We start from the raw sequence: 24,341 nt of genomic DNA, 5'->3' as shown, positions 1-24,341 counted from the left end.
GTTGCTGGAGGAGCTCTAAACAGCAGCATCCTGCAGATGGATGAACAGAAATACTGTTTTTACCCCAGGAAGTACTTGCTCTTTGTGTCTCATACTGCTGCCTCACTTTCCTAATGAAAGTCTATTTTTCATTTTCATTTCTGACTATTTGTCAGACTATTTCTGACTCTTTCTACCAGGTACTCAAACTCTTCTAAGATTTCTCAAAACTACTGCACAAATAGGCTGAGTTTAAAATGTGAGGGTAGTGCACATGTACACATACAGTCCTAGTGGTACACAGCAGTAATTAATAGTGCTAAATGTGTAAATCATTTATAGCAGAAACTAATAAAACCACTTTTATTAAACCAGTTTAACACAACCCTTATGTTACAAAAATAACTTCATAATAATGTTAAATATTAAATATGAAAGTACAACAGTTGTACACTGCCCTTAAAAGAAAGTAACATTTTTGTGTTTATATATGTTTCTATGTAACGCAGCTGACTCAGATCTGTTTAAGACTGTGGGTCTGCCTTTACCAACTTCTTGACCTAAAGTGTCATTTTCCTTCTGTATGTCTTTAAGGAATTCAACTTCATCTAGGCAGCTGGAAACAATGAGAGCTTCCATGCTGCTTAAGAAGGAAACCAATGCAAGCCTCAATCCATTTTAAGCAGAACAATTACTATTTAAAAAAAACCCCTCAAACACCAGCAACTGTTTGGAAGAGCACAGTGGCTGAGAACTATTTACTTGTCTTCCACATCTGCTATCATAGCCTCAACTGCATTCCAGTCCAGCTTGCTGAGGATGCTCCCTGTGCTTTCAGAAACACTGTCAGTGTTGATACTGCCAAGAGGAGAGAAGCTTATGCTGTGCACTGCAGAGGCCTGTGGGGGAAAGAGAAGATGAACTGATCATTGTACTTCATTTGTGGACAGCAGAAATGATCCCACTCTTTTAAAACATATCCAAATCAAGTTGAGTCTGATTATTCTACTGCAAATTCAATCTATTTTCCTGTTTATGCCCTCCCATTGGTGTCTGTTGTCTGGGCAGGTAATGTTCCTATACGGTTGTTAAAAAGAACATTTAATTCCAAGGCTCACAAGAATGAATTCCCTTGTAAAAAAAAAACCAGGGGTTCTGCTGAAGCCATTTATGTACCTCTGTATCTATCTCACCCACACATTTTGAATAGAGAACCACATTTTAAATAAAGCAGAAGTAAACAAAGTGTTAAGTGGCAGGTATCAAATAGCTTATAGAATAAGTAGGTCCTCTACCTGGAACATGGAGTCATGAGTATCTTGAAGTATTCTTTGGATATCATCAGGCACAGTCCAAGGACTCACCACGTCTCGATCAGTGTCAAGATCAACACCTTCTGTTTGAACTGCAATGGTAACCAGAGGAGGCTTTTGTGTTGATCTTCTGCTGGCTCTGCACTCAGCAGCTGAGGAGAAAAAAAGCCAACCATAGCACCGTAACACTTCTTGCACTTTTCATCTCAATCTCTTGAAACTCCTTCAAGAATAGAAGCTCCAGGTTCTAAGAGTTGAAGCTGCATGCAAATCCATGTGAAACCAGCAAGCTCTGGTATCTAGAGCTGATGTGGGTTATGGTGAGAAAAGGCTGCTGGTTCCTTCCAGCTTCATGCTCTCAGCTGCCTTCCCAGGGCAGAACACAAAGTGGAACAGGACTATGCATGGTGCCTACAGCATCCACGTTCTGTGGTGCAGTCCCCCCCAGAAAGCACACTGCTTCATTATTTAGCAGAGGACTAAACTAAATAAATTCTGAATTTGTGCCTCCTTAGAAGACATGGAACTTTGATGAAACCCTTAGCAGGGATGTGATGTACTGGAAAAACAGATACAAGAAGGTGCCAGGAAATCAGAGAAAGATCAACATGAATAGAGTTTAAAAAGCGAATATATGGAATGGAGAAAAATTACTTTTCCACACGAATAGGGCCGATTCAGGAGAAGTTCCTTTTTGCTTATTATTGCTTCTCTCAATTTCCTACACTGCCAAGTCAAATACATTGACCTTTGCCTGTCCAAATTATGCCAGTAGTATAATTCTGGTGGAAGGCAGAATAGAATCAGGCCACAGTATTTCCTAAGTCTCAGACCAATTCACTCCTCATTCTTTGATCACAAATTCTGGTGCTGTTAACAAGTACTGTATCTATTAAAGAATTTGATTGGAGCAATCTTTTGTGGATCCAGACAAAGATAGGCATGGAAAAAAGTATCACTAAAATCCAAAGGAGGTTTTCTTGTTTAGCTTAGTCAAACTTTTCCAGGCTAACATTATGATAAAACGATATCTTAAATGGATATTGTACAGAGGGATAACAAAGACAAACAAAGTGCTCGGAGAGTAAAGAGCACAGAAAGGTAAGGGAGAGGCATAATTCTTGTGTCATGGTCTGCTAATTAACTTTCTCTCTGTGGGTTTGAATTGAAAATAAGACTCAAAGCCTTAGTCCCTCATGATTTCTTAACACTCTTTCAGGAATTCACTAAAATCTAGTACACTTATTTCAGTAATCTTGAAATTGTCATCTGGCTAAAGCTTCAGGTGACAAACAGAAGAGATTAAAATATTTCACACGTTTCTAATTAAAAGGATTTTTACATGGGGAAAAAATTATGGGTTTTATTCTTCTAAACAAATGCTGTATCTGCATCTTATTCCCCCCCTGTACTGTGTAGCACTATGCCATTGTTTTATGTAACTTACAGTGTCTAGAATTAACAGGACAGTTTGTAGCATTTCTCAGGCTTCTTCTAGAGGTATTTTTCTGAAGGACCATAGAGGCATTTCCTGGAAAGTCAAAATAAGCATTTCCTTTTTTTAAATACAGATCAAATGTACTCAAAGATGCTTAGAAATTTTCATCTACAAGTTTGCTGCCTGGATTACACAGTACTCCTGCTATGGCAATTGAAGCTACTTTGGATTTAAAGAGAAGCAACAAGAAAAGGTAACTCTCAGTAACTCTCATCATTTAGCAGGTCAATGGCAGCAGAATTGCAAAAGCCTCAGAACAGGAAACATCCCGAATTTTAAACCTGATTTTTTATACAGATATCAAAGTTCCTCCCTCCCAAAAACCCAGCAGTCACTTGAAGATCTTCAGTATGTGCCTTCATTAAAACAGATCTGTTCTTACCCCTGGACTGTGTTAAACCAAGAGCTGGAGTGAAACGTTGTACTTTTTGACCAAAGCTAGGTTTGGCAGCAATTCTGCTCCTTTCTGCCAGAACAGGACTGTTCAGATGCCCTCTACAAGAAGACAAAAAACCGACACAACAAAGCTTAAATACTTGCTACTCTGTACCATGTACCATTCCTCCACACAACTCAGACCTCACAGGGCATATTCAGAAGAGACATAAAAGCCAGAGAAATCACATTCAGCCCACCTAGCTGAGGTGCTCGTGGGGCCAGTAAGCCTCACCAGAATCAGAACTGCTGCAATCACAGTGAAGAGACATCAAATTGGCTTTACAAAGAGCCACTTAGGTCCAAAAAAACTTATTAATTAGTAGTTCCTGCCACTCCTAAGGGGATTCCTGCATGGTATTCCTTAGCATGTCTGATTCTGGCTGGGCTGATGCACTTAAACTTCCCGTGGACACCACCAGCAGGCTCTGCACAGCACTGACTACATTCAATTTAATGCTGTATCCTGAAACTATACCCAAAACGGTACTGTACTGAAAAAAAAGCAGAAATACTGAATTACAGGATTACCTGCAGTACAAAGTTCTCCCTATTATTCTGAAAAGCATAAACTATATATAAGAATAAAAACTACAATTCAATATACACCTGGATTACACATATACGCACGTAGCATTAATGCCTTCAAACTGAATAAATGTATCAATTTATAGTACTGAAATACCCTCACCTCCTCAAAAGGTAAAAAGCGAAGTGCTAAAGAAAGAACAAGTAAAATCCTAAGGAATGAAAAAATTAGCAAGAAAGAGAACAAGTCTAGAGTTTGCATAGCAGAATTTTTATTTGCTTCTTGCTTGTTAGATGCTCTTCAGGTCTATATTGCTGGTTATAGTCTAGTGGAATTCATGGACTCATTAAGGTCACAGAAGGCCTCCAAGACTATCAAATACAACCTTTGATGGGATCACAAGCCTGTCAACTAGACCCTGGCACTGAGTGCCATGTCCAGTCACACCTCCAGGGATGGTGACTCCACCACATTCCCGGGCAGCCTGTTCCAGTGTTTAACCACCCTTTCTATAAAGGAATTGATATTGACTGGAATGGATTATGACACTGATTACAGCTCGACTCCTATTGCCTTACTCAGTGAAGCAAAAGGCAATTTTAAGGCTACCTCCAAGATCTGCAATATTGGTTTTAACAAGCTTGGAACAGGGACTTGAGAGCCCTCTGATTCAGATAAATTGTATCTTTGATTCCACCAGCACATGACTTTTCTCTCAATCTAATCCTGTCTAAACTTGCTACAAAATTTAGAGCATGGTGAAGACATCAGTAGAATAGAGCAGGTTTAATGCTTAGAGTGTTACCCTGTACTAGATGACACATTCCTCCTTCTGTAAGCTTGAGGTGACCTTGTGCTGGACAATGTCCTGTGATCACTTGCTGGTGATGCCACTGTTTCAGATAACATTTCATTCATCAGGGAAAGTGCCTGTGATATTCTGATTCTGTGATGCTCAGACAACAAGGCTCTGTGGAGAAATAATATTACACATTACCTCATGCTGTCATTCATTTCACCAGAGCTGGCTTCTGAGTCCTGTAAGGCTACATGAAGAACATTTTTTGCAAGATTTCACAGAAAATATACTAAGCCTTTTAAGAGAGCATCAGCAGAAAGAACATTTCTTACTGAAGGGTTTGACAGAATGAATGAGTAAATGTTGGGGAAAGAAAACAAACAATATTTGGAAAGTGATAAATAGCGTCAGAGGATGACAAATGTTCAGTTTTCCTAACTGGTAAAGCAAACATTTATGCTTTTGGTTGAAATTTCATTCATATCTGAAATTTCATAAGCAATATAGTTAAAACTATCTCTACCTCCTTCTCAGAACTGGAAAACTAATATACAAATAAGGATTTAATAGCAGCTTACTTGTCTTTTTCTTCTTTCTTCTTCTGGAAGATTCTAATATCCTTTGAAGTGGGATGATGCTGTTTAAGAAAGGATAAAATCATAAACTAATTACATACTGTGGTCTCCTTCCAGTCTCTCACTCTCAGAATATACTTACTTGACTTGAAAGCTACTGCTTATGAAACTCTTCAGAAAAAAAGACCAATATGGAAGCAAATGGCCCTACCAAGAAATTCAAGTAAAATTGTCTCTATAACTTTCCAGTCTCAAAAAATATACTGAAATCTTGCAGTCACACCTTCCATACCTCATATGCTTAAAATATTAGCATTCCTAAGGAGATGTCCTCGTAGTCAAGCTCAAAGTTTCAAATGGCCTCACCTCCAGTTTCCTAAAACTCAGTGATGTTCCTAATAACTAATTTAAAACACATGGCAAGGTTGCACTTTGACTTGCATTTGCTAGAGTACAATTTCAAGTCTTTAATTCTTCTTAAAGAAAACCCCAAACTATTCACTGGAAGCTGTGAATCCCTCCACTAATGATTTCAGGAGAAAAGCCCATAGCAAAAGCATCAAGTGTGTATTTATGAGGTGACAACACAGGAAAGGGAGAGAAGCAGGACCCATTTTTCTTAAATCACTTCTCTCCCTGCAGGGGCAGAAGAGCACCCTAGTTCCGTTCGGAAAGATTGTTTAAAACCAGGGGAAATACCTTTGATCTGTTACTCTTTCTGAAAGTGAATACAATTGAATTATTTAGTAACAGGGAACTTGTTTATGCTACATATTTGCTGCTTGTGAGTTAAAACAAATAAGAGCTTCAGCCTGGAAGTATTTACAGCATATCCTAAATTCAACAAGTATAGAGATCTTTTTGGTGTTAGTAGGTCTTATGCCCTGTAACTCCAGAGCTTCCTGTGACTCAGCAGGCTCGTTTCAGATCCTGAAAGCATCCAGGTAGCAAATGTGTATTTCAAGAGTTAATGCTGATTGGAAAATTTAATCTGAACTAGTTTTTAATTTTTTTTTAATTCTATTATTTCCAGCACAGAAAAGTTTCCAGATCAGACCATAAACATGTTTTTACTAATTACATTTAAAATGTAAAGAATTCTAGGAGTGGAATGTTCATTGAAAGCAGTCTTGAACAAAAAAATATCATAAGATCCTTGACATATATGGCATATTCTAACATCTCTGCTGACCCCTTACGATTTTTCCACACACCTCTGTGAATGACAGTGATGGCTGCCCTCAGTATCCTGCCATGTTTGTACAGGATGCTGGCATATGAACTCTGCTTTTTGAATTCTCTGGGGGGCGTGTGGAACAATGAAACAAGGTGTAAACACATCTTAACAACTGCTGTAGCTATCATTCCCTGAAAAACACATCTTTGGTCAGTGAATGCTGCAGCTGTATCCATTACACCTGCAGTACTTTGTAATGGCCACCTGCAGCCAGTGGTCACCACTGGAGCCTGTGAAGAACACTGGTGTATTTACTCACCTGACACAACTATGGCCAGCTCCAGTAAAATAAAATCATTCATGTAAAATTCCAATATTACAATAGGAAAAGAAACCCCAAACGCTCCCAGCCTTTACATTATCTAACCTGAATGAATAATCACTACTTGTATAATAAGTAGCACTTGTATAATAAATTACTCTTCAAGACACCTGATATTCTTACCGAATTCTTTCTCAGGTTGAATGGGTGATGTTCTTTCTGTCTTTGTTCATCCAGTTTCTTCAAATATTCTCTCATTCTTTCCTTTTGCTTTCTTTTCATCCATGTTTGTATCTCTTTCCTCTCTTTTTCTGTTCTTTGAGAATGCCCAGAAGCAGAATCAGGAACCCTGAGGGCAGATGTAAACAGGAAATAATCTAGCATATCCTGTAAATTGCAAACAATGGCCACTACATGATACAACAAAAATATTGAAAACCTTTTAAAATTCTGATACAGCTGGAAGCAGAAGTAATGAACAAGATGGAAAATTTTCTTCTGCAAAATTTTACTATGTAAAATCCTGGGACACAAATAATTTCCAAGACATTGCCTAAATTTTTTCTTTTACTTGTCAGCTATTTTCAGATAATAGAACTAGAGCTTAAACTGGTGTGAACTGTGTCACCAATGCAGCAGACTAGTAACCTGAACACCAGGTTCTGTTCCAATTAGCTGTATTTTTTGCCATGTCAGCAATTGATACCACAAGCTGGAGTAGGAAACAGATGTCACTTTGACCTCTCTCAGGAAAGAACAACAGCTGGTTTTGTAACTGACAGTCAGGAAGGTGTAGAAATCTGCAGCAGGGAGGGGAGCATGACAAGCTGGAATCTGGGGCTGAATGTTTCTGAAGCTGCTATTGCCACTGCCAGGAAATTTCTGTTCTGTCTTTCAAAACTGGTTTAGAAGACCTGAAGGTCTGAACTGAATCTGCTGTATAAAATCAGTTGTGCTCCAACCCATTTCTAGCAGAAGAATGAGCAAGCAAACAGGAAGGAAAGAATTTCAAAACCAGAATACTGGAAAACAATTAGTACATTTGACAATAATGACCAGTAGATTTGTGGTGATTAAAAACTCTAATACTAGTCCCACTAACATCAATCCACTTACTTGCTTCCATTGTTTACAGTGTGTGAATTATGAGAACAACCAGGATTAAAATAATTTAAACAACACACAACAAAAACCAGCCATGGTATTACCTAAAAGTTTTATTAGCCTTAGTTCTCGCAAATCCCAGCTCCAACAGAGAGGCGCCACTTTCTACCACACGATCATTGACAACGTCAGTAATATCACTTGGACCAGTAATTTGCAGAGGATCTTCTAAAGAGCTTGATGTTAGGTAGGGAAAAAAGCTGTTACTAAATCAATGTAGAACATTCCTGTAAGAACAACAAGCTAAACACCTTTCTTTCATACTTAAAACAACAATATCCAGGTGGTTTTACATAAAGCCTTTGGACTGAATATTCTTTCCCCACATTTCCACTGCGTTAATACACCAGTCAGCTTTAATGAGGACAGAAAGAGAAAGACCTGACTAGCATCAGAGGAACGACTCAGAACTGAAATGCCCGAGCTCTGCTGCAGTGTGTGAACATGGCTGGCCCACAGGAGGCTGAGCCTGACAGCCAGGAGCCCCCAACAGGGTTTGTATTGCTGCCCATGAGGAGATAAGGGTTCAATGGTACCCAAATCTCAACGATCTTCTGAGCAAAAATTAGTGTCAGTGAGAACACAGCTTCATCTAAATTCTCCCTATTTCTTTCCTCTCTTTTAATCAGTTGCTCGCAGTAAAAAAAGTTTAGGACTACAAGGTGTCAGTGTCTGCTAAAGTTCATTGCCTCACACCCATAGTCCACCTTATGTTATCACTTCCTAATCTACTTCAGTCACAACAACCAGTTCCACTTAAAATACTAGAAAAATAGAATAGACCATTCAGTTTATTGCTATGCTTCAAGCAAAGTAATAAAGATGGGTAAGAGAGTATAATGACCAGGAGGAAAGGAAACCAGCTACTCTTTTCTACTAGATCCAGAAGACTAACAGTAGCTAAAAGTAAAAAAATGTATGTCTGACCATTATATTTAATGCACAGGCTCTTTCCAGTTTTGAAATCTTCAGTCTGTTGCTTTACACTTTACACATGCTAAGACTTTTAAAACCTTCTAGTGATAGCTGACCTTCATAGCAAACTACCTGCAGCAGTTGCACGTACTTTGCTGAAAAAGTGGTTTGCAAGTAGGAGAAATAATAAATGCACATGGACAAGAGCACCATCTACATTAACAGCTCCAACACTTGTAACTAGAAAAGAATTTTGAATGCTTCTGCAGCTTTTGCACGAAGTAAATCTAACAGGCATCACCTGTCAGAGTAAATGCCTGAAATTAGCTAACAAAAGGACTTTTATTCAGTTTGAAAATAAATGCCTTTATTTTTAAATGTGATGATTCCACTCTGAAAGTCAGATCTTTGGAAAACTGTCAATAAAGATCAATCTCAAAATACATACCCAGGACATAGATCTCCACGTAAGTGAGTACCTGAAGTGAAAACAATCCATGTTAATAATATCATTGGCCTTGTACACACACTAATCATGCCTATGTTAAACAGCCTGTGGGATAAAATATAGAAACACATCAACTTCAATATGTTGACATTAAAAGTAAATTAATATTGTAAATTAACATTGTCCATGAGCTTAACGGCCTGTGAGACAACATGTCATTGAATGCCAGGTGAGCACAGAGGCTCCAGACAGCATTAATTAACTTAATTAATTAATTAATCCTGGCTTTTTTGGATAGTTTTGTTAAGAAGATATCATCACTGTTGACAGATTCCTGACATGACCAACTAACTGGAAATTATCTGTTCTAAATAATTATACAGCGTTTCATGGAAATTAATGATTGACACTTACTTGAGGAATCCAGGCACACAGAAGAAGCTTGGAATTCAGAAGATGCAACTGAAGAGCAGTATGGCTGTCTTGAAAGGAAAAGCACTGCTTCCTCTCCTAAACTAATCTCTCCATCTCAAAAAATTATAGTTGTAATTTAGTATCACCTGTAGTTTTCTTAGCTTGCAAATAACAAGTTTATACTTAGAAAACTCTATTACTGCTTTCAAAATCTAACTGGGTGTGTGTACTATTTGAGATTCACTTGCTGTGTACAGACATAGGAACCATGTTTTCATATCTTTTAAGACAGATTGCTGTAAATGTGACTATCAAATGCACATTCACATGTACGAAGCACATATCACTTTTGGGAGCCTGACTGCAAGCAATGCAGAGAAAACAACACAACTGCATTTTTAACCTCAGGCAACAGGTTGCTTGCAGAATGATTCTTCCTCCTTCTTTTAATGCTACTGCAGTCTTCATAATTGCAAAAATCAATTTACCCTCAGCTTTCAAATGTTTAGACCTCACTAAACAATCGTTTAGGACAGACAGTAGTTACTGTACAGAGAAATAAACCAATTGATTTTGCTGATGTAGGCTGGATTTAACAGAGATGTCACCTCTCTACACATAGGTAGATGACAGAGAGGATCAAGATAGCTTTTGGAGGAAGCTTTGAGTGTTCTGTGATACCACAGTCATTTATATTCACTTAGGTAAATAAGTACAACTCAGCACAGTGATGGGTTTTAGAAACAGACCCAATGTTGACTATTTTCTCTCAGTAACAGTGAATTTGAGTGAAAGTATGATTCACTGCTGAACAGTTTTCAAAGCTTAGCAATACTGTTATGTCATGTAACAAACTCATCAGAGCACATCAATGAAACCATTCTAAATAATGCAACGTAGAAAGACTCAGGCCTGACTTTAATGAGCTCATTGGCATTACATAACATTCTGTGTAACAGCCATGAGGAATTATTACAGCATGAAGAAAAGGTTTACTTATTTTTAAAAGATGCAAAGGGGAAAAATATGCAATAAAGATTATACCAGAACGTGACTTCAGGTCACTGGGAGAGTTAGAAGCCAAGGCTGCAGAGGCAGGAGAGTGTGCATCCACTGTAGTAGAACTGCGCATAGGATATTCCAAGTTTGAGATCTCCTGATCATCTATAACATCTTCAAAAATCATGCCTGCCAAATGATGTTCTGATTCTGTGGAAAAAAAAAAAAAAACACTGTACTTAGTGTAGACCAAAGGAGAATCCTCACAATGTAGAAAGTATCACTCATGTATTTTGGTCAGTGGCATTTTTAATTTATCTGTCACCTGCAACAGCCTGGACCTGTATCAGCCGTGCCTCCCTACAGAAGGGCGCTCCCAGGGCTGTGCTGTGTGAAGCAATCCTGCACACACAAAGGAAATGACTGGACCAGGAGCTGCTCCGTGTGAGCCTAAAGGACATCCTAAATATCGTATTACGTATGAATACAGATATAGCCATGATTTGTATCCACCACTTGGCTTTGTATTAACTCCATAAGTAGATTAGACTACGTTCTTGGCACACTACAGCAGCTATAAGTAGGTACTACATAGTTATTTGTTAAATAAACAATAAATCATTCAATAACTCGGCTCTTGTAAACAGTTAAGCTGATGTAAGATTTTAATAAAACCAGTAGATATTGTAACTCAATATTCAGATTGGCTACCTTTCATCTTATTTCTATCTCTGGTATTTTTGGTTCATATTTCAGTAATATCTTTAGGGATTTCGTTAAACATCAGTGGTAACTAAAACTTATTTAAGATGCATATTCCATGGCAAATTTATTATCCTTCTGTTAATTGGACACATACCACCACCAAAGATGCCAGCAGCTCCAGAGATTGCAGGATGAGCACCAAGGTCCGAATCAGCAGCCATTTCAAAATCTTCTATCAGCTTCACTAACTGTAAGTGAAACCCAAAAACCCATTATGTAATGATACTTTCATCAAGGTATTTCTGAGACTTACACCACAGATATTTTTGCAAAGTCCATTTTTTCTTGTCAGAATCTTGCAAACATTTTAATGCAATTTTTTGACTGAAAACAAACAGAAAAGTTCAGGTATCAAAGTACTTCAACTAGATTCATTTCTTGTAAAAATTTCAATCTTTTGGATACTTACTTTGAGAAAAATACATATAAACTCTATTATTTGTTTGGATAGTTTTACTCCTACCGATCATATTATTTTTAAAGTAGCTCAAGTCTTCCAATATATATTTTATCTAAACCCCATAGAGATTAAAATACTTCCATCATCTTTATAAGTCTGAAGTTTCAAACTGGAAAATGAAAACTCAAACTAACTCAGAATGAGACATTTTACTGAGCATTAGTCTCAAAAGAAAAAATTCTCATAACTGATATGTAATACATGAGAAATTGTAATAACAGGAATGACCAACTACTACGAACTAAAAAAAGGCAAAAAAATAAAGGGGTTTTCTTCAGGATTTGGCTAGATATCCACAACTTTTAAAACTCAGGTGCTATGAAATGCTGAAACAAATACAGATATATACAAATATCAATTTTTTTCCCAATAGGCTTTTAAATAACATATATTTAAATAACATATATATATTTTTTAATAAATCTAATTTAAATAACAATCTTGATGAAGAATGTAAGTGATTAAATAATCCACCTGAGTGTAATAACTGTAAATCACACAATGAATATAAATTTCTGTGAATCAGAGAATACCCTGAGTTAGAAGAGACCTACAAGATCCATCAAAGGCCAATTTAATTTTATTTCCATATCAGGATTTATAAAGATGGCAAAAAAAAAATAAATTATGAAGCAAATTGGATCAGGTTCCAGAACCAGTCACAAAATATTTTGCAGAAGTCTTTGCCAAAAAGGTCTCCTGCTCAGCCTGAAATCAGTTACACAGAAATTAAATATGTTCTGCCCATTCACTAATAACATCACCCTTCTGGCCAACATCTGGTTCATTGTAAGCAATTATATCAGCCAACAGATTCAGCACTAAATATAAAAGAACATTGCATATACATATATGTAAAACTTGTATTATAATACATATTAAACAAATATATAATAAACATATTATATATTTATAATATTATATATAACAAATATGTAATAAACATATTATATATTTATTATATTCTCAATATCTCTCAACAGATACTAAGCAGATTTGAGAACACATTGTTCCAAACTGTAGGTTTTGTCTTTAGTTGAAAAAATAAACTGTTTAAAAGCCAACAGTTAGCACTCACAATTTTGCTATTTCTGAAATCTTGCTCCATATTTTCTACTATGTTCTGCAGTGTCTGTAATTGCATATCCATTTCCTTCTGCTTTGTGGAAAAGTATTCTTTTTCAATTACTTTGGATGGAAGCCCTGAAGAAGGAAGATCTCCTCCATTTTCATGTGCTATGTTCCAAGTTACAATATCTGTAGCAGAATCTGACTTATCCTTTTTTTGCAATTTGCTTGATACATTTTTCTGATGATCATCTTAAAATAAAAATAAAAGAATGCACCAGTATCACTGAAAAAGCCACAAGCACATAAACACTGCAAGTAATTAGGCACAAATGTGCCATACCTAAAAGGGTGTTTTTGAAGGCAAGAATCATTACAAAAGAAGTCAACTGTATCAATGTTGATGTTTAAGATTAAAAAACCATGAGATTAACTGGGGAAAGGCTGCAGATTTTCTGTGGGAGTATTACAACAAAAGAGTATTACTTTTTCTTGGATTTAAAATTGAAATGGTTTACCTTGCTTCTGAAGTCCCCCAGGTGGAACTGCATTAGTAACAGAAGCTGCTGTGTGATGAAGTTCTGCAGTAGATGGAATTTCAAGCTTCTCATTCTGCTGTGCAGCAGCTATCTCTTCTGCAGACTCGGGTATCATGGGCAAATTGCTAAGGATGTCTCTGTCTTCAATGTCAGTCACACTGATATATTCCCGATTATGCTAAACAAGAAGATAATGAAGAATTATACAATATGTGTTTTGAATGAGCTGTTTATAGTGCATAGTTCACCATTCCCTGTGTTTATCTCTTTACATTTGTAGAAGAAAAGCTTTTTGTTTTGGGAACAAAATAAATACAGTCTTCCCAACCATATTACACAACTGACTCATGCAGATACAAACAACCCAAATTCATGAAGACAAACAGTATACTTAAAATGCATTCAGCCATATGTACATTAGATCACTAACCAAATCAGGTACATCTGACAGAAGGGATGGTAAAGGTTTCTCATTCAGTTCAGTGGGGAAACTCAGGTTTAAATACATGTTTGGCAGTAGTATCACAGAGGAACTAGATGATTCTACAAGGAAATAATAATAGTCAGTATTATATTCACAGTAAAAGCCACAAAAACTTCAGACTATTAGGACACAGCTCTGCATTCTCTAGAAGATAAGAAAAGCTTTAACTAAGCTGCCATCTAGATTGCTATTAATATCCAAGTCCCTCCTACTTAGGTAAAAAAAATCTGCATCTTTACTTAATCCAAAGAAATTAGATTACTCAGATAGAAACCCCTAATAAAACTAACTGCAAATGACTCATCTGATGTAGTAAAATTATCTTCAAATTGAAAAACATCGTTTAAATTTACAATAATGGAAAAATTAGTATACTCTCTCAGTACCACAGGAAAAATACTTGGGTACTGAAATTTATGTAATGTATTTATGGAACAATGCTACTGCAGCTCAATTTCATGTGATCTGTTTTAACATTCCACTGATCAATTCATTTGGTCTACATTACCCTAAATCCCAAAGATTAAGTAGGCACTAAAATCAACCTAAAATCCACAAAATAAGGATTGGGTTTCAAGAACTCAGATAAATTAGCATGCTATCTACATCCTGCATTGAGGTGTCTCAGGTACAAAACCCATGCTAGAACATTAACACTTTCATAGACTTCTCAAAGAACAAATGAAGCAGAGAAAGATTGCAGTCACACCTGATGCAGGAACAGATGTGACCAGCTCATTTTCTTGAACTTTGGAAACCTCATTTCCACCACTGATCCCATGATCCTGATATGATTTGAGCACTTGATCAGAAAAGAAAAGAAGACCAGAATGCATGAGTTTAAGGAAAGGTAAAGATACCAATAGCATTATATATACATTTCTGATTTACCAGTTCACAATCAAAGAAAAGTGGGGAAAGCAAGAAAACCATTTCAGTCAATTGTAAAACGTTGTCCAAAATGCATTTAGGTAAAGTCAAATTAAAACAAGCTTTCAAAGAAAGTCACAGCACATCTGACTTACAGAAAGCATGAGGAGACGCTTACATAACTGTCAGTAATATTTTTAATTATAATGATTTTAACTACTGCTTTGTAATTAATATTCTAATGTTTCCTGGTTTTGTTCTTTTTGAAATAAGAAATGAGAGCACAAAAAATTGCTTCACCTTTACTAGCTTGCCGCATTTTGAAAACTGAACAAAAATACGTAACTCATCAAGAAGTGACACCAGAAACAGCTGGTTTCTATATATCACCTGTGTAGCACTTACCTGGGTTAGTGTTTGTACTTGCATCTTGAGTTTCTGCTGGTTTTTTTCCTACAGAAGCCAAGTAATGTAGATCTGCTGAGATAGCACTTGCTTTCTCCATTGCATCTAAAATGTGATAATACAAAATAGGTGTCTATTAATGATATACCAATTAGACATCTTTGAAAGCAACAATACTAACTCAAAACTATGGGCTCCAACATTTTCTTGTTTGTATTTCTGATTTTCTCTAAGCATATCTCATAAATGATTCCAAGAAAAGTTCATGCTACCAAATTTACGTGAATATACAACTGACGCTTAAGATGCTACACTGAATTAAAACCAAGATTCAGTTTGGATATGTGAGTTTAAATTAAGTATTTTAGTGTGCTGAACAGTAACAGCCTGCTTCACATTCTAAAAGGAGGGGAAGAATATTTATGACATGTATGTCTTAATTTCTTTACTTTTTTTTCTAAAGAGTTCGCATTTCTTTAAGGCCAAATTTCAGAGAATTAATTGCATTTTGTCCTGTGACAGAACTGAATATTGTAATGAATTAACATACTACAAAGAAGGAAATATTTCCATAAGCATGGTCTTCATAATGCAAGCTAGAAACATTGCATGCATTGAGTTTGTTTTACAAGAACTCTAAATTTTGTGTAATTAGAAAATGCAGGTAAATAATATCTTCTTAAAATTTTAAAAAATTAGGATTTGAAATGTTTATAGAATTATTTTGAGTAATCACATGAAATCACTGTCAACCACAGCTAATTAAATTAACTTGACATACTGTTATTATTTCATTAACTCTATTGTTTATAAACATAAATACAAGACTATCACTCATTGTGAAGAAAAATTAAAATACTTCTCAAATTTTTGGTAAAACTATTCTGAATCTTCAGATAATTCATGCAAGATTTAAAATTTGCCTGCATCTTTCTCCATACCAATCCCCTAAAATGAGTATCTCCAAAAAATTCTGGACACCTGTTGTATATTCTGAAAGATCTGGGGAAAGATCCCATAAGCAAGTCCTACTGCCCACAGACCACATTATCCTAGTTTTTAACATGTTGATGATTGTAGAGTTTTACTGTGAATTCTAATAGACTAATGCTCCTTGATTTTTTATTTTTTTTTTTGAGCACTCAAAGCATTAAAAAAGACTTGTACTTGCCCACTGAGATGAAAAAATCATCTTGAACGTAAGATGTTGATTCTGGTTTGTGATCCTAATATAAGGAAAAAAAGAACCATCTTTAAAAACAGTTCCAGTGCAGATTAAAGGCTTTCTTGGTGATGTTAACTATCCAATATACCTCAGATGAGTAATGACTTGGGGTGAAAAAAAGAAATAACGTACTTTTTTCAACTTCTTTTTAAACTCCTCTGATCCATTCCAGCTTAGCGGAATTTACTGCCTATATAACATACGCTTAATGTATCTTGAGGTGATGTGCAGTAAAACAGATTTCTTATTCCTCTTTGAGTCTATCCTACCCCTGCTGTACCCTGACTAACATCTCTGTTAAAAATATGCACACTGTTTCTAGGCTAGAGCCTGGAAGAAAAGCATATTACTGTTTGATTTATAGTTTTGTTTCTTTCTTTTCAGCTAATACTTGAACGGAAAAAGGCTAAGAAAAAATTATAATTTTATACCCCAGTCTCTGATTCAGTAACCACTGCTGTGTCACTAATACTGATGATGGAGTCGTCTGGACGGAAGGACACGCTTGGTTTCTTCTTATCTTCCTTCTCTTTCAGTTGTTTCCTACTACGCCTCTTTTTACTGTCAACATATTAATTACAGATAAAGAGTAAGAAGTGCTCTGAAATAATAACAATACCTATAATTACTGTTTTCTAGGAAAGATTACTATTAAGAAATAAACACTGAAACACAGATTGGAAAAGATAAACAGCTGCTGCACACAGATCAGTTCAAACCACAATTTCTGCCTGCTTGAGGTCTACAAGAAAATGTTGTAGGAATCCATAAAAATACCAGCAATCACACTGAAACCTATTCATTACCTAATAAGCTATTTATATTAAATATTACAAACCACATAGTATTTCATATCTGTATCTTGTATATAATTAACAATTACTACACAAAATGCCTATAAGGAATCTGTAAGAAGCAAACTTCCATTACATAGCAATTTACTAATTACTAGGTAACAAGATTACACAACAGCAACTGTCGCTTCTTCTTTAATATGTGACAAGTAGATTATACGACAGCAGCTGTAGCTTTAAGCACTTCCACAGATACTCTCAAAATGTATTCTAAGCTCTATCTGCAGTTACTTGTGTAGCAAGTTTTCACTTTAAGAGTGAAAAACTCATCTTGAGCCTCTCCCCCAAAAAGACAGAATCAAAAGCAATATAAGTGAAAGAAACCAAGTATTATATTCTAAAACATTCTATCAGCATTCTATGAGAACTGAACAAAGATATATAAGCAACTTAAATAAATTGTTTTAACTGTTTATGCAATCAATTAGCATCAAATAGATCAAATTTTGTAAGTTATAAATAACATACCTAGCAAAGAAAAAACCAACCCAGCTTCAGCAGGAATTTTGTTAATCACTGTATTAAAAACAGCCTACATATTTAATTATATGAAAGAGCATATAGTCCTTTCCTTCTTGAGGATGACAGGGGCAATATGCAGCCTAGACAGCAGTCTACTAATACTCACCGTGTAAGGAGCAAAGCATTTCATAAAGAGTGTATAGCAAATAGTCAGAAGACAACAAGACTTTAAAACACAGATAGTAGATTAAAAACATTTCCTCCTCAATCTTCTTCCTATCAATCTCCTAAGAGCAAGAACTCCTCACACCCTAATGACACACTTCTGCTGTTTCTTGGCTTGCATTTGCTATTTAATCCTCTGTTGAGAGAATACACTGCCTCTGATGTCAAAGCTAGAAGGTACAGGTAACCAGTTAGTCTGTCAAAATGAAGTTCCACTTTAAAAATTTGGCTTGCCTTTTTTTTCTATTGTTCTGCACATCTCTAAGTTCAAATGGTTCAACTTCAGTTCTTAGTAGCTGCATAGGTTTGGTTTGGTCCTGTCCAAAGGAAGTACTGGGCACAGAATGATGCTTATGGCGCTGCTCAAATGCAATGAGATCTTGAAGTGGGATGAGTTTTGGTACCTAAGAGGGTTCAGAGAGAGAGAAAGAAGACTGAAAACAGGGAGGGGAACCCCAGTCAGACTGGATGAGAAAAGTAAGTCCAGTTTGGATTTCAGTTACACAAACAAAACTCCTGTAGTGTTTTGTAAAGAATGTGGAAATAGACAATTAACAGCATCAGACCAGAACCGCTGCCAATATGTACACGTGTAAAATTTTCTAAAAATTAATTAAAAAGTATGAATTTTCTCCACAGAGCATATGCATCTTCTCCACAGAACATACTTCACTAATATTTGCATTTCTTATGTACATAGTTTAGGGTGAAGTTAGGAACCCTCCAATGTAGACAAGGACTGAAGAAGCACCTTTCAAGGAAAAGTATTTCCATTCTTCTCAGCTGGGATATACAAGAATATAAGTAACACTTTTCAAAACATTAGGTATTCAGCATCTCTAAGATTTTGTTACCAAGCTTTTTACCATTCAATTTCTGCCTTGCAAAAAAGGATTTTTTAACCACATTGTATTTCTCTAAATAATTCTGTTATAATCTCCAGGGGAAAACCTTATATTTTACCATACAAATATTATCCAGTATTTTAGATGGTAAATTCTTTATACTCATTACCAGTGGGCTGAACATTGATGAACTGTGGAATGTAGAATCAATCTAATGTAGTTAAAAACCCTTTCAGGCCTGCAGTCTGCCTCATATTGACATGTCAATACGCAGGTGCCCTTAGTTTTAGATCCCTCCTGGTACCTGTGCTGAACAATTCAAAATTCCATAGTCTGTAAACGTGAACTTACTTGTGATGAGTAAGAAATTGTGAAACTAACAAAACACCACAACTTAGAAAAATACATTATTACAGACCCACAGAATCTCTTGGTTTGAAGAGACCTTCAGGATCATCAAGTCCAACCAATGCCCTAACACCTCAACTAAACCATGGCACCGAGTGCCACATCCAGTCTTTTTTGAAACACATCCAAGGATGGTGACTCCATCACCTCCTCAGGCAGACCATTCCAGTACTCGATCACTCTTTCAGTAAAAATCTTTTTCTTAGCATCCAACCTATACTTCCCTTGGCACAGCTTAAGGCTGTGTCCTCTTGTTCTGTCAGTGCTGCCTGGAGAAAGAGACCAACCCCACCTGACTACAGCCACCTTTCAGGGAGTTGTAGAGAGTGATAAGGTCACCCCTGAGTCTCCTTTTCTCCAGGCTAAACAACCCCAGCACCCTCAGCCATTCCTCACAGAGTCTGTGTTCCAAACCCCTAAACTCCTCCTCTGGATGTGCTCAAGCATCTCAATGTCCTTCCCAAACTGAGGGGACAGAACTGGGCACAGAACTCAAGGTGTGACCTCACCAGAGCCAAGTACAGGGGAAGAATGACCTCCCTGCTCCTGCTGGCCACACTGTTCCTGACACAGGCCAGGATGCCATTGGCCTTCTTGGCCACCAGGGCACACAGCTGGCTCATGTTCAGCTGGCTGTTGACCAGTATCCCCAGGTCCCTTTCTGCCTGGGCACTGTCCAGCCACACCATCCCCAGCACTGCAGGGGGTTATTGTGGCCAAAATGCAGGACTTGGCACTGAATTTATTAAACTTCATCTTATTGGACTCTGCCCATCCATTCAACCATTCCAGGTCTCTCTGCAGAGCCCTCCTACCTTCCAACAGATCAACACATGCCCCCAGCTTTGTGTCATCTGCAAATTTACTGATGAAAGACTCAATACCCTCATCTATGTTATCAATAAAAATGTTGAACAGGACTGGCCCCAGCACAGATCCCTGGGGGACACCACTGGTGGCTGATCCCCAGCTGGATGCAGCACCTTTCACCACCACTCTCTGGGCCTGGCCATCCAGCCAGTTCTCATCCCAGCACAGAGTGCTCCTGTCCAAGCCATGGGCTGCAGCTTTTCCAGGAGTGTGCTGTGGCAGACAGTGTCAAAGGCCTTGCTGAAGTCCAGGTACACAACATCCACAGCCTTTCCTGCATCCACCAGGTGGATCACCTGGTCATAAAAGGAGCTCAGGTCGGTCAAACACAACCTACCCCTCCTAAACCCATGCTGGCTGGGTCTGACACCCTGGCCATCCTGTAAATGGCATGTGATGGAACTGTTCCATTACCTTACCAGGTACTGAGGCCAGGCTAACTGGCCTATAATTATCAGGATCCTCCTTCCTACCCTTTTTGTGAATGGAAAAAATCTGGTACCTTCTTTTTCTGAGGTAAATTAATCTGAAGTAGTGATATTCCTGCATCCCGTGGTGTTTCTCTGAAGTCAGCATCCTTTGTTGCAGGTTTAACAGGTATTAAAGTAGTAGTGATTGGCTGCCTTACAGCTGGTGGAGCTCTAGGTACTGGGTCAAGTTGCAAGTGCAACAGTGGAATACCAGCCAGGTTCTGAATGGTCGGTGCTTTGAAGACGTTCACATTTGCAGGGAACTGAGGCTGAGGTAAATCTGTTTGCTGTCCTTCACACAGATCTGAATTCAGATGTTTGGGAGGTCCTTTATGCACTCTTTCTGCCCATCTCTCCTTTTCCTCAAGCATTTGTCTTGGATTCTCAGGGTTGTATCTACTCCTGTGGAAATCTTCTTCTGTAGTACTCTTTTTTGTTATGCATGATGACTGATGGTTCCATAAGGAATCTGAAGAGCTCCAAGCTACTCGTGGTACTGAAGGTGGTTTGGCAAATATTGATGACATTTCTCTTGGATGTAAAAATGATGGCTTGATATGGTAACTTGATTCAAGCTTAAGCAAAGGAAATCCATTTGAGCAACTAATTTTTTTTTCAGCAGGGATAAGCCTAATTTTTTTCTGGATGCCTGAGGGAGGAGCTAGGAGATGAAGTGGTTTAGTAGGCACTGAAGAATGCAAATCTTGGGATGGTGACACCAATCCTGTTTCTTTGCTGCTGCTTTCAAAAAATGTCAAAGAGGCACTCATATCCAGGTGATTCTAAATGAGAAAAGCAAACAAACCAGCATTTATATATCAAACATGCACAAAAATAGTTTCCTCTACATCAATCACTACAAACACATTTCCTAACTCAACAGGCTAGATAACATATCAGATATAATGAACAGTCTTCATAAACGGTACTTTGATATACCTACTTTTATTTGACCATTGTTGCTTTCATCTTCTACCCTCTTCCTTGGCTGAAAAACAGAGCTCTCTTGACCAGTTTTTCCTTTTTCTTCTTGAGTGGGCACTTGTGCTTTTGGAGAAGCACTGCTTTCAGCAGTGGGTGCATGCTGGCTTCCTGCTAGGTGAATGGATTGATGCTGTTGTAACATTTGTTGCACATTTGGCACATTGGTAAAGGACGACTGCACTATTTGCATTAAACTCATGAAGTTGATCTGCTGTAGCTGAATACACACATGAACAAAGTTAATGCCAAAAATTTTAACAGGAATCTTGACAAAAATGTCTAGGCTATCTTACACTTCACTTCACTACCAGGTGACAAAACAAGCAACATCCCAATAATGGATGATTCAATAATGATTCATTTGTATAATTGTTTACTATTGTAAACAATTATTTACTGGACTTTCTTGTAAGATAGAATAAATACCTGCCACAGACAGGTTATTCTATGGCACAACAAATGTCTTCACTTTTTTGTGAAGTGTCAATAAATGTACGGTTGCTTAAAATTGGCTCAACATACTATCACCACTTAAATCCTACTACAGTTGAAAAGTTATTACAGCATCAGAATTCTTCCAAATGTAAACTATTAAGAACATCGACTCGTGAGCTAAAACACACTCAAACATCTACTATAATATCATTCATTTTCTTTAATTAAAAGCAAGAGTTAAGTCTAAAATAAGCTTCACAGTTGTTAATATGGAATTGGAAATCTGTTTCAAGAACAACCACACGCAGAAGGTCTTTAAAACAGTAATTATTTCCTTTTTTTTAACAACACAGCTGGTACCAAGAAAACTACTTAAAATAATTAGATGCTCTCACCTGAACTAACTTAAACATTTCATCTTGCAGCATCTGCCTGACAGTTTCTGATGTATTTGGTTTCTCTTCTCTAGGGATTTCTTCCTTGACTTCTTGCTTCTTTGCACAAACAGAAGTATGGGAGGCAAGACTTGACACAGTCGACACCGCAGTCTGAGAAGGCTGAGAATCACTTACAGAAATGTCTGCACTACTTAAGAAAGAAAAGAACAAACTATGAAAAACATTCAGAGTTCAAAATACCTATACAAGGTTGTCTGAAATCAATCCGGAAAAATCTTAAAGATATCTCTGCATTTTTAAAACATAATTAATTTTTAGGAACAACTTAATAATTAACAGTGCACAATCTTGACCAGTGAGCATGTAGAACATATTTCCTAACACTTCTTAAAATACTGAATGAAAAACAGTAGGAAAGATATAAGTTCTACCTGATTTTGTAGGCAGAAGTGTACCTAAAATATTATTTTCAGTAGAGAAATATACTATTAATTTTCACTACAGACAGAAAACAATGATTTGACAAAAAAGACGGAAAAAAGGCCTGGTTAGTCATAAAGTGAAACAGCTGATGGAAAATGAAGAGGGACATTTTTAGTTGAAATAAGGAAGAAGGCAGATTCATTTTGACTTAATGTTCCTTTAGATATTTGGGCTTAAAAAGTAACAAGATTTCAGGTTAAATAAAATAATTTAAAATTGGAGTAACATGTACAATACGTTACATTTTCTCACATGAAGAAGAGAGGGATAGGATTTACATTAAGGTATAAAAAAACTGAAGGACTTTACTTACACCAACAGAAATTGACCCAAAAGACATTTCTCTGTTTAACAAAAATGCTGACATTGCTATGGATACAGGCAACCTCTAGAGGACTTTTCACAATTGTTCAGAATGGCCTCTAAGCATGTGAGCAAACAGAATTGTGAAGTAATGGCTAATGAGTAATAGTTTTAGATATGTAATAGGTGTGAAGGGGCATATCAAATCTTTTGGAAGGCAATTAGAATGTGCAAGCATGACCTGAAATACCAAAGGTCTGAGTAAAATGTTTTTTGAAAACAGTTGGCATGAGAAGCTCACAAAAGAAAAGAGATTAGAGACACATGAAAATGAAACCCAAAAGTATGTGTAGTTCGTATTTTCCTCTAAGATGAAAAAAGCCTCATAGAGCACTGTTCCAGAACTGAAAGCCTGACACTGACTCCTGACTCCTTTTCCCAATTTCAACATTCTCTTTATTTTGCATATATTTAAGTAAATCTATCAGTTGCCATAGGATAGATGCATTTTAGTAATTTTAATTAAAATGTAAGTTTAAAATATTATTGTTCAGGTGTTCTATATAATCAAGTATCTTCTACAGTAATATTATATAATGAATTCTGTCCAGAACCAGAAAACAAAACTGTCATGTCTCTTGACATCTGGTAGCTCTGAATTAACATTTGAGTCATGTGATATTCCAGACAACACATGAGATTACATGATCCACAAGGATTATAGTACAAAAAAGTTCCAGAACAAGCTACTTAGTTTGCAGTTACAGTACACTCTACCTGTAAATATTTTGCAGTCAAATCTATACATCACATTATTTCAAACTGAAACTATTATATTATATAAGACAGTATAGGTTTATCTTACCTAGGAACTTCTGCATCTTGTTTTAAAGAGAATGAGTGGGAAAGGGTGCTAGTAACAGCCTCCATCATACTAAAAAGAGAAAAAATTTGTATTGCAAATACTACAATAATTTGTTATGCTGTTTCCACTTTATGTACATGTAGGCATATAAATAAACACATAATCTTCTGAAAAAGTATTTTAATTAGTATGAGATAAAAAAGCCACCTGATCAAAGCTATACTGATTTGCATTGCTTCGCATTACACTGCAATTTGAGCTGGCAAATATTGACTCATATTTTGTGTCCCCTAGCAATCAGAAGCTGACTCAAACAAAAGCACTGAAAAAGTTCTGGCTATCAAGACAGATAGCAG

At 36.8% G+C, this 24,341-nt stretch overlaps 1 protein-coding gene across 5 annotated transcripts in view; it reads right to left on the bottom strand.

Moving 5' to 3' along the window:
• Positions 1–314: 314 nt before the first annotated feature.
• CPLANE1 (ciliogenesis and planar polarity effector complex subunit 1) overlaps positions 315–24,341 on the bottom strand; it is a 57,689-nt gene continuing 33,662 nt past the window's right edge. For 3 of the 5 annotated variants that reach the window (XR_015799528.1, XR_015799529.1, XR_015799526.1), the window contains 15 exons: positions 23,986–24,054; positions 22,332–22,524; positions 21,461–21,718; positions 20,550–21,299; positions 18,159–18,328; positions 16,815–16,944; positions 16,330–16,384; positions 15,159–15,263; positions 14,593–14,685; positions 13,830–13,942; positions 13,379–13,577; positions 12,871–13,112; positions 11,427–11,520; positions 9,155–10,777; positions 7,836–7,967 (listed from right to left, as the gene is read on the bottom strand). Coding sequence is in view for 1 of the 5 variants with exons in the window: in XM_088156641.1 (XP_088012767.1) it covers positions 738–878; positions 1,275–1,444; positions 2,740–2,823; positions 3,173–3,285; positions 4,560–4,724; positions 5,132–5,190; positions 6,811–6,976; positions 7,836–7,967; positions 9,155–9,185; positions 10,613–10,777; positions 11,427–11,520; positions 12,871–13,112; positions 13,379–13,577; positions 13,830–13,942; positions 14,593–14,685; positions 15,159–15,263; positions 16,330–16,384; positions 16,815–16,944; positions 18,159–18,328; positions 20,550–21,299; positions 21,461–21,718; positions 22,332–22,524; positions 23,986–24,054 (3,697 nt within the window). In the remaining 4 variants the exon portion in view is untranslated. Of the gene's footprint in view, positions 879–1,274; positions 1,445–2,739; positions 2,824–3,172; positions 3,286–4,559; positions 4,725–5,131; positions 5,191–6,810; positions 6,977–7,835; positions 7,968–9,154; positions 10,778–11,426; positions 11,521–12,870; positions 13,113–13,378; positions 13,578–13,829; positions 13,943–14,592; positions 14,686–15,158; positions 15,264–16,329; positions 16,385–16,814; positions 16,945–18,158; positions 18,329–20,549; positions 21,300–21,460; positions 21,719–22,331; positions 22,525–23,985; positions 24,055–24,341 lie in introns of those variants that run through there. The other 2 variants (XM_088156641.1, XR_015799527.1) reach the window with 2 other exon arrangements.

Source organism: Sturnus vulgaris, chromosome Z (assembly GCF_052056855.1).
Source record: "Sturnus vulgaris isolate bStuVul1 chromosome Z, bStuVul1.hap1, whole genome shotgun sequence".
Classification (NCBI taxonomy): Eukaryota; Metazoa; Chordata; class Aves; order Passeriformes; family Sturnidae; genus Sturnus; species Sturnus vulgaris.
The sequence above is the reverse complement of the archived record's forward strand: the minus strand, read 5'-3'. Positions and strand labels throughout refer to the sequence as shown.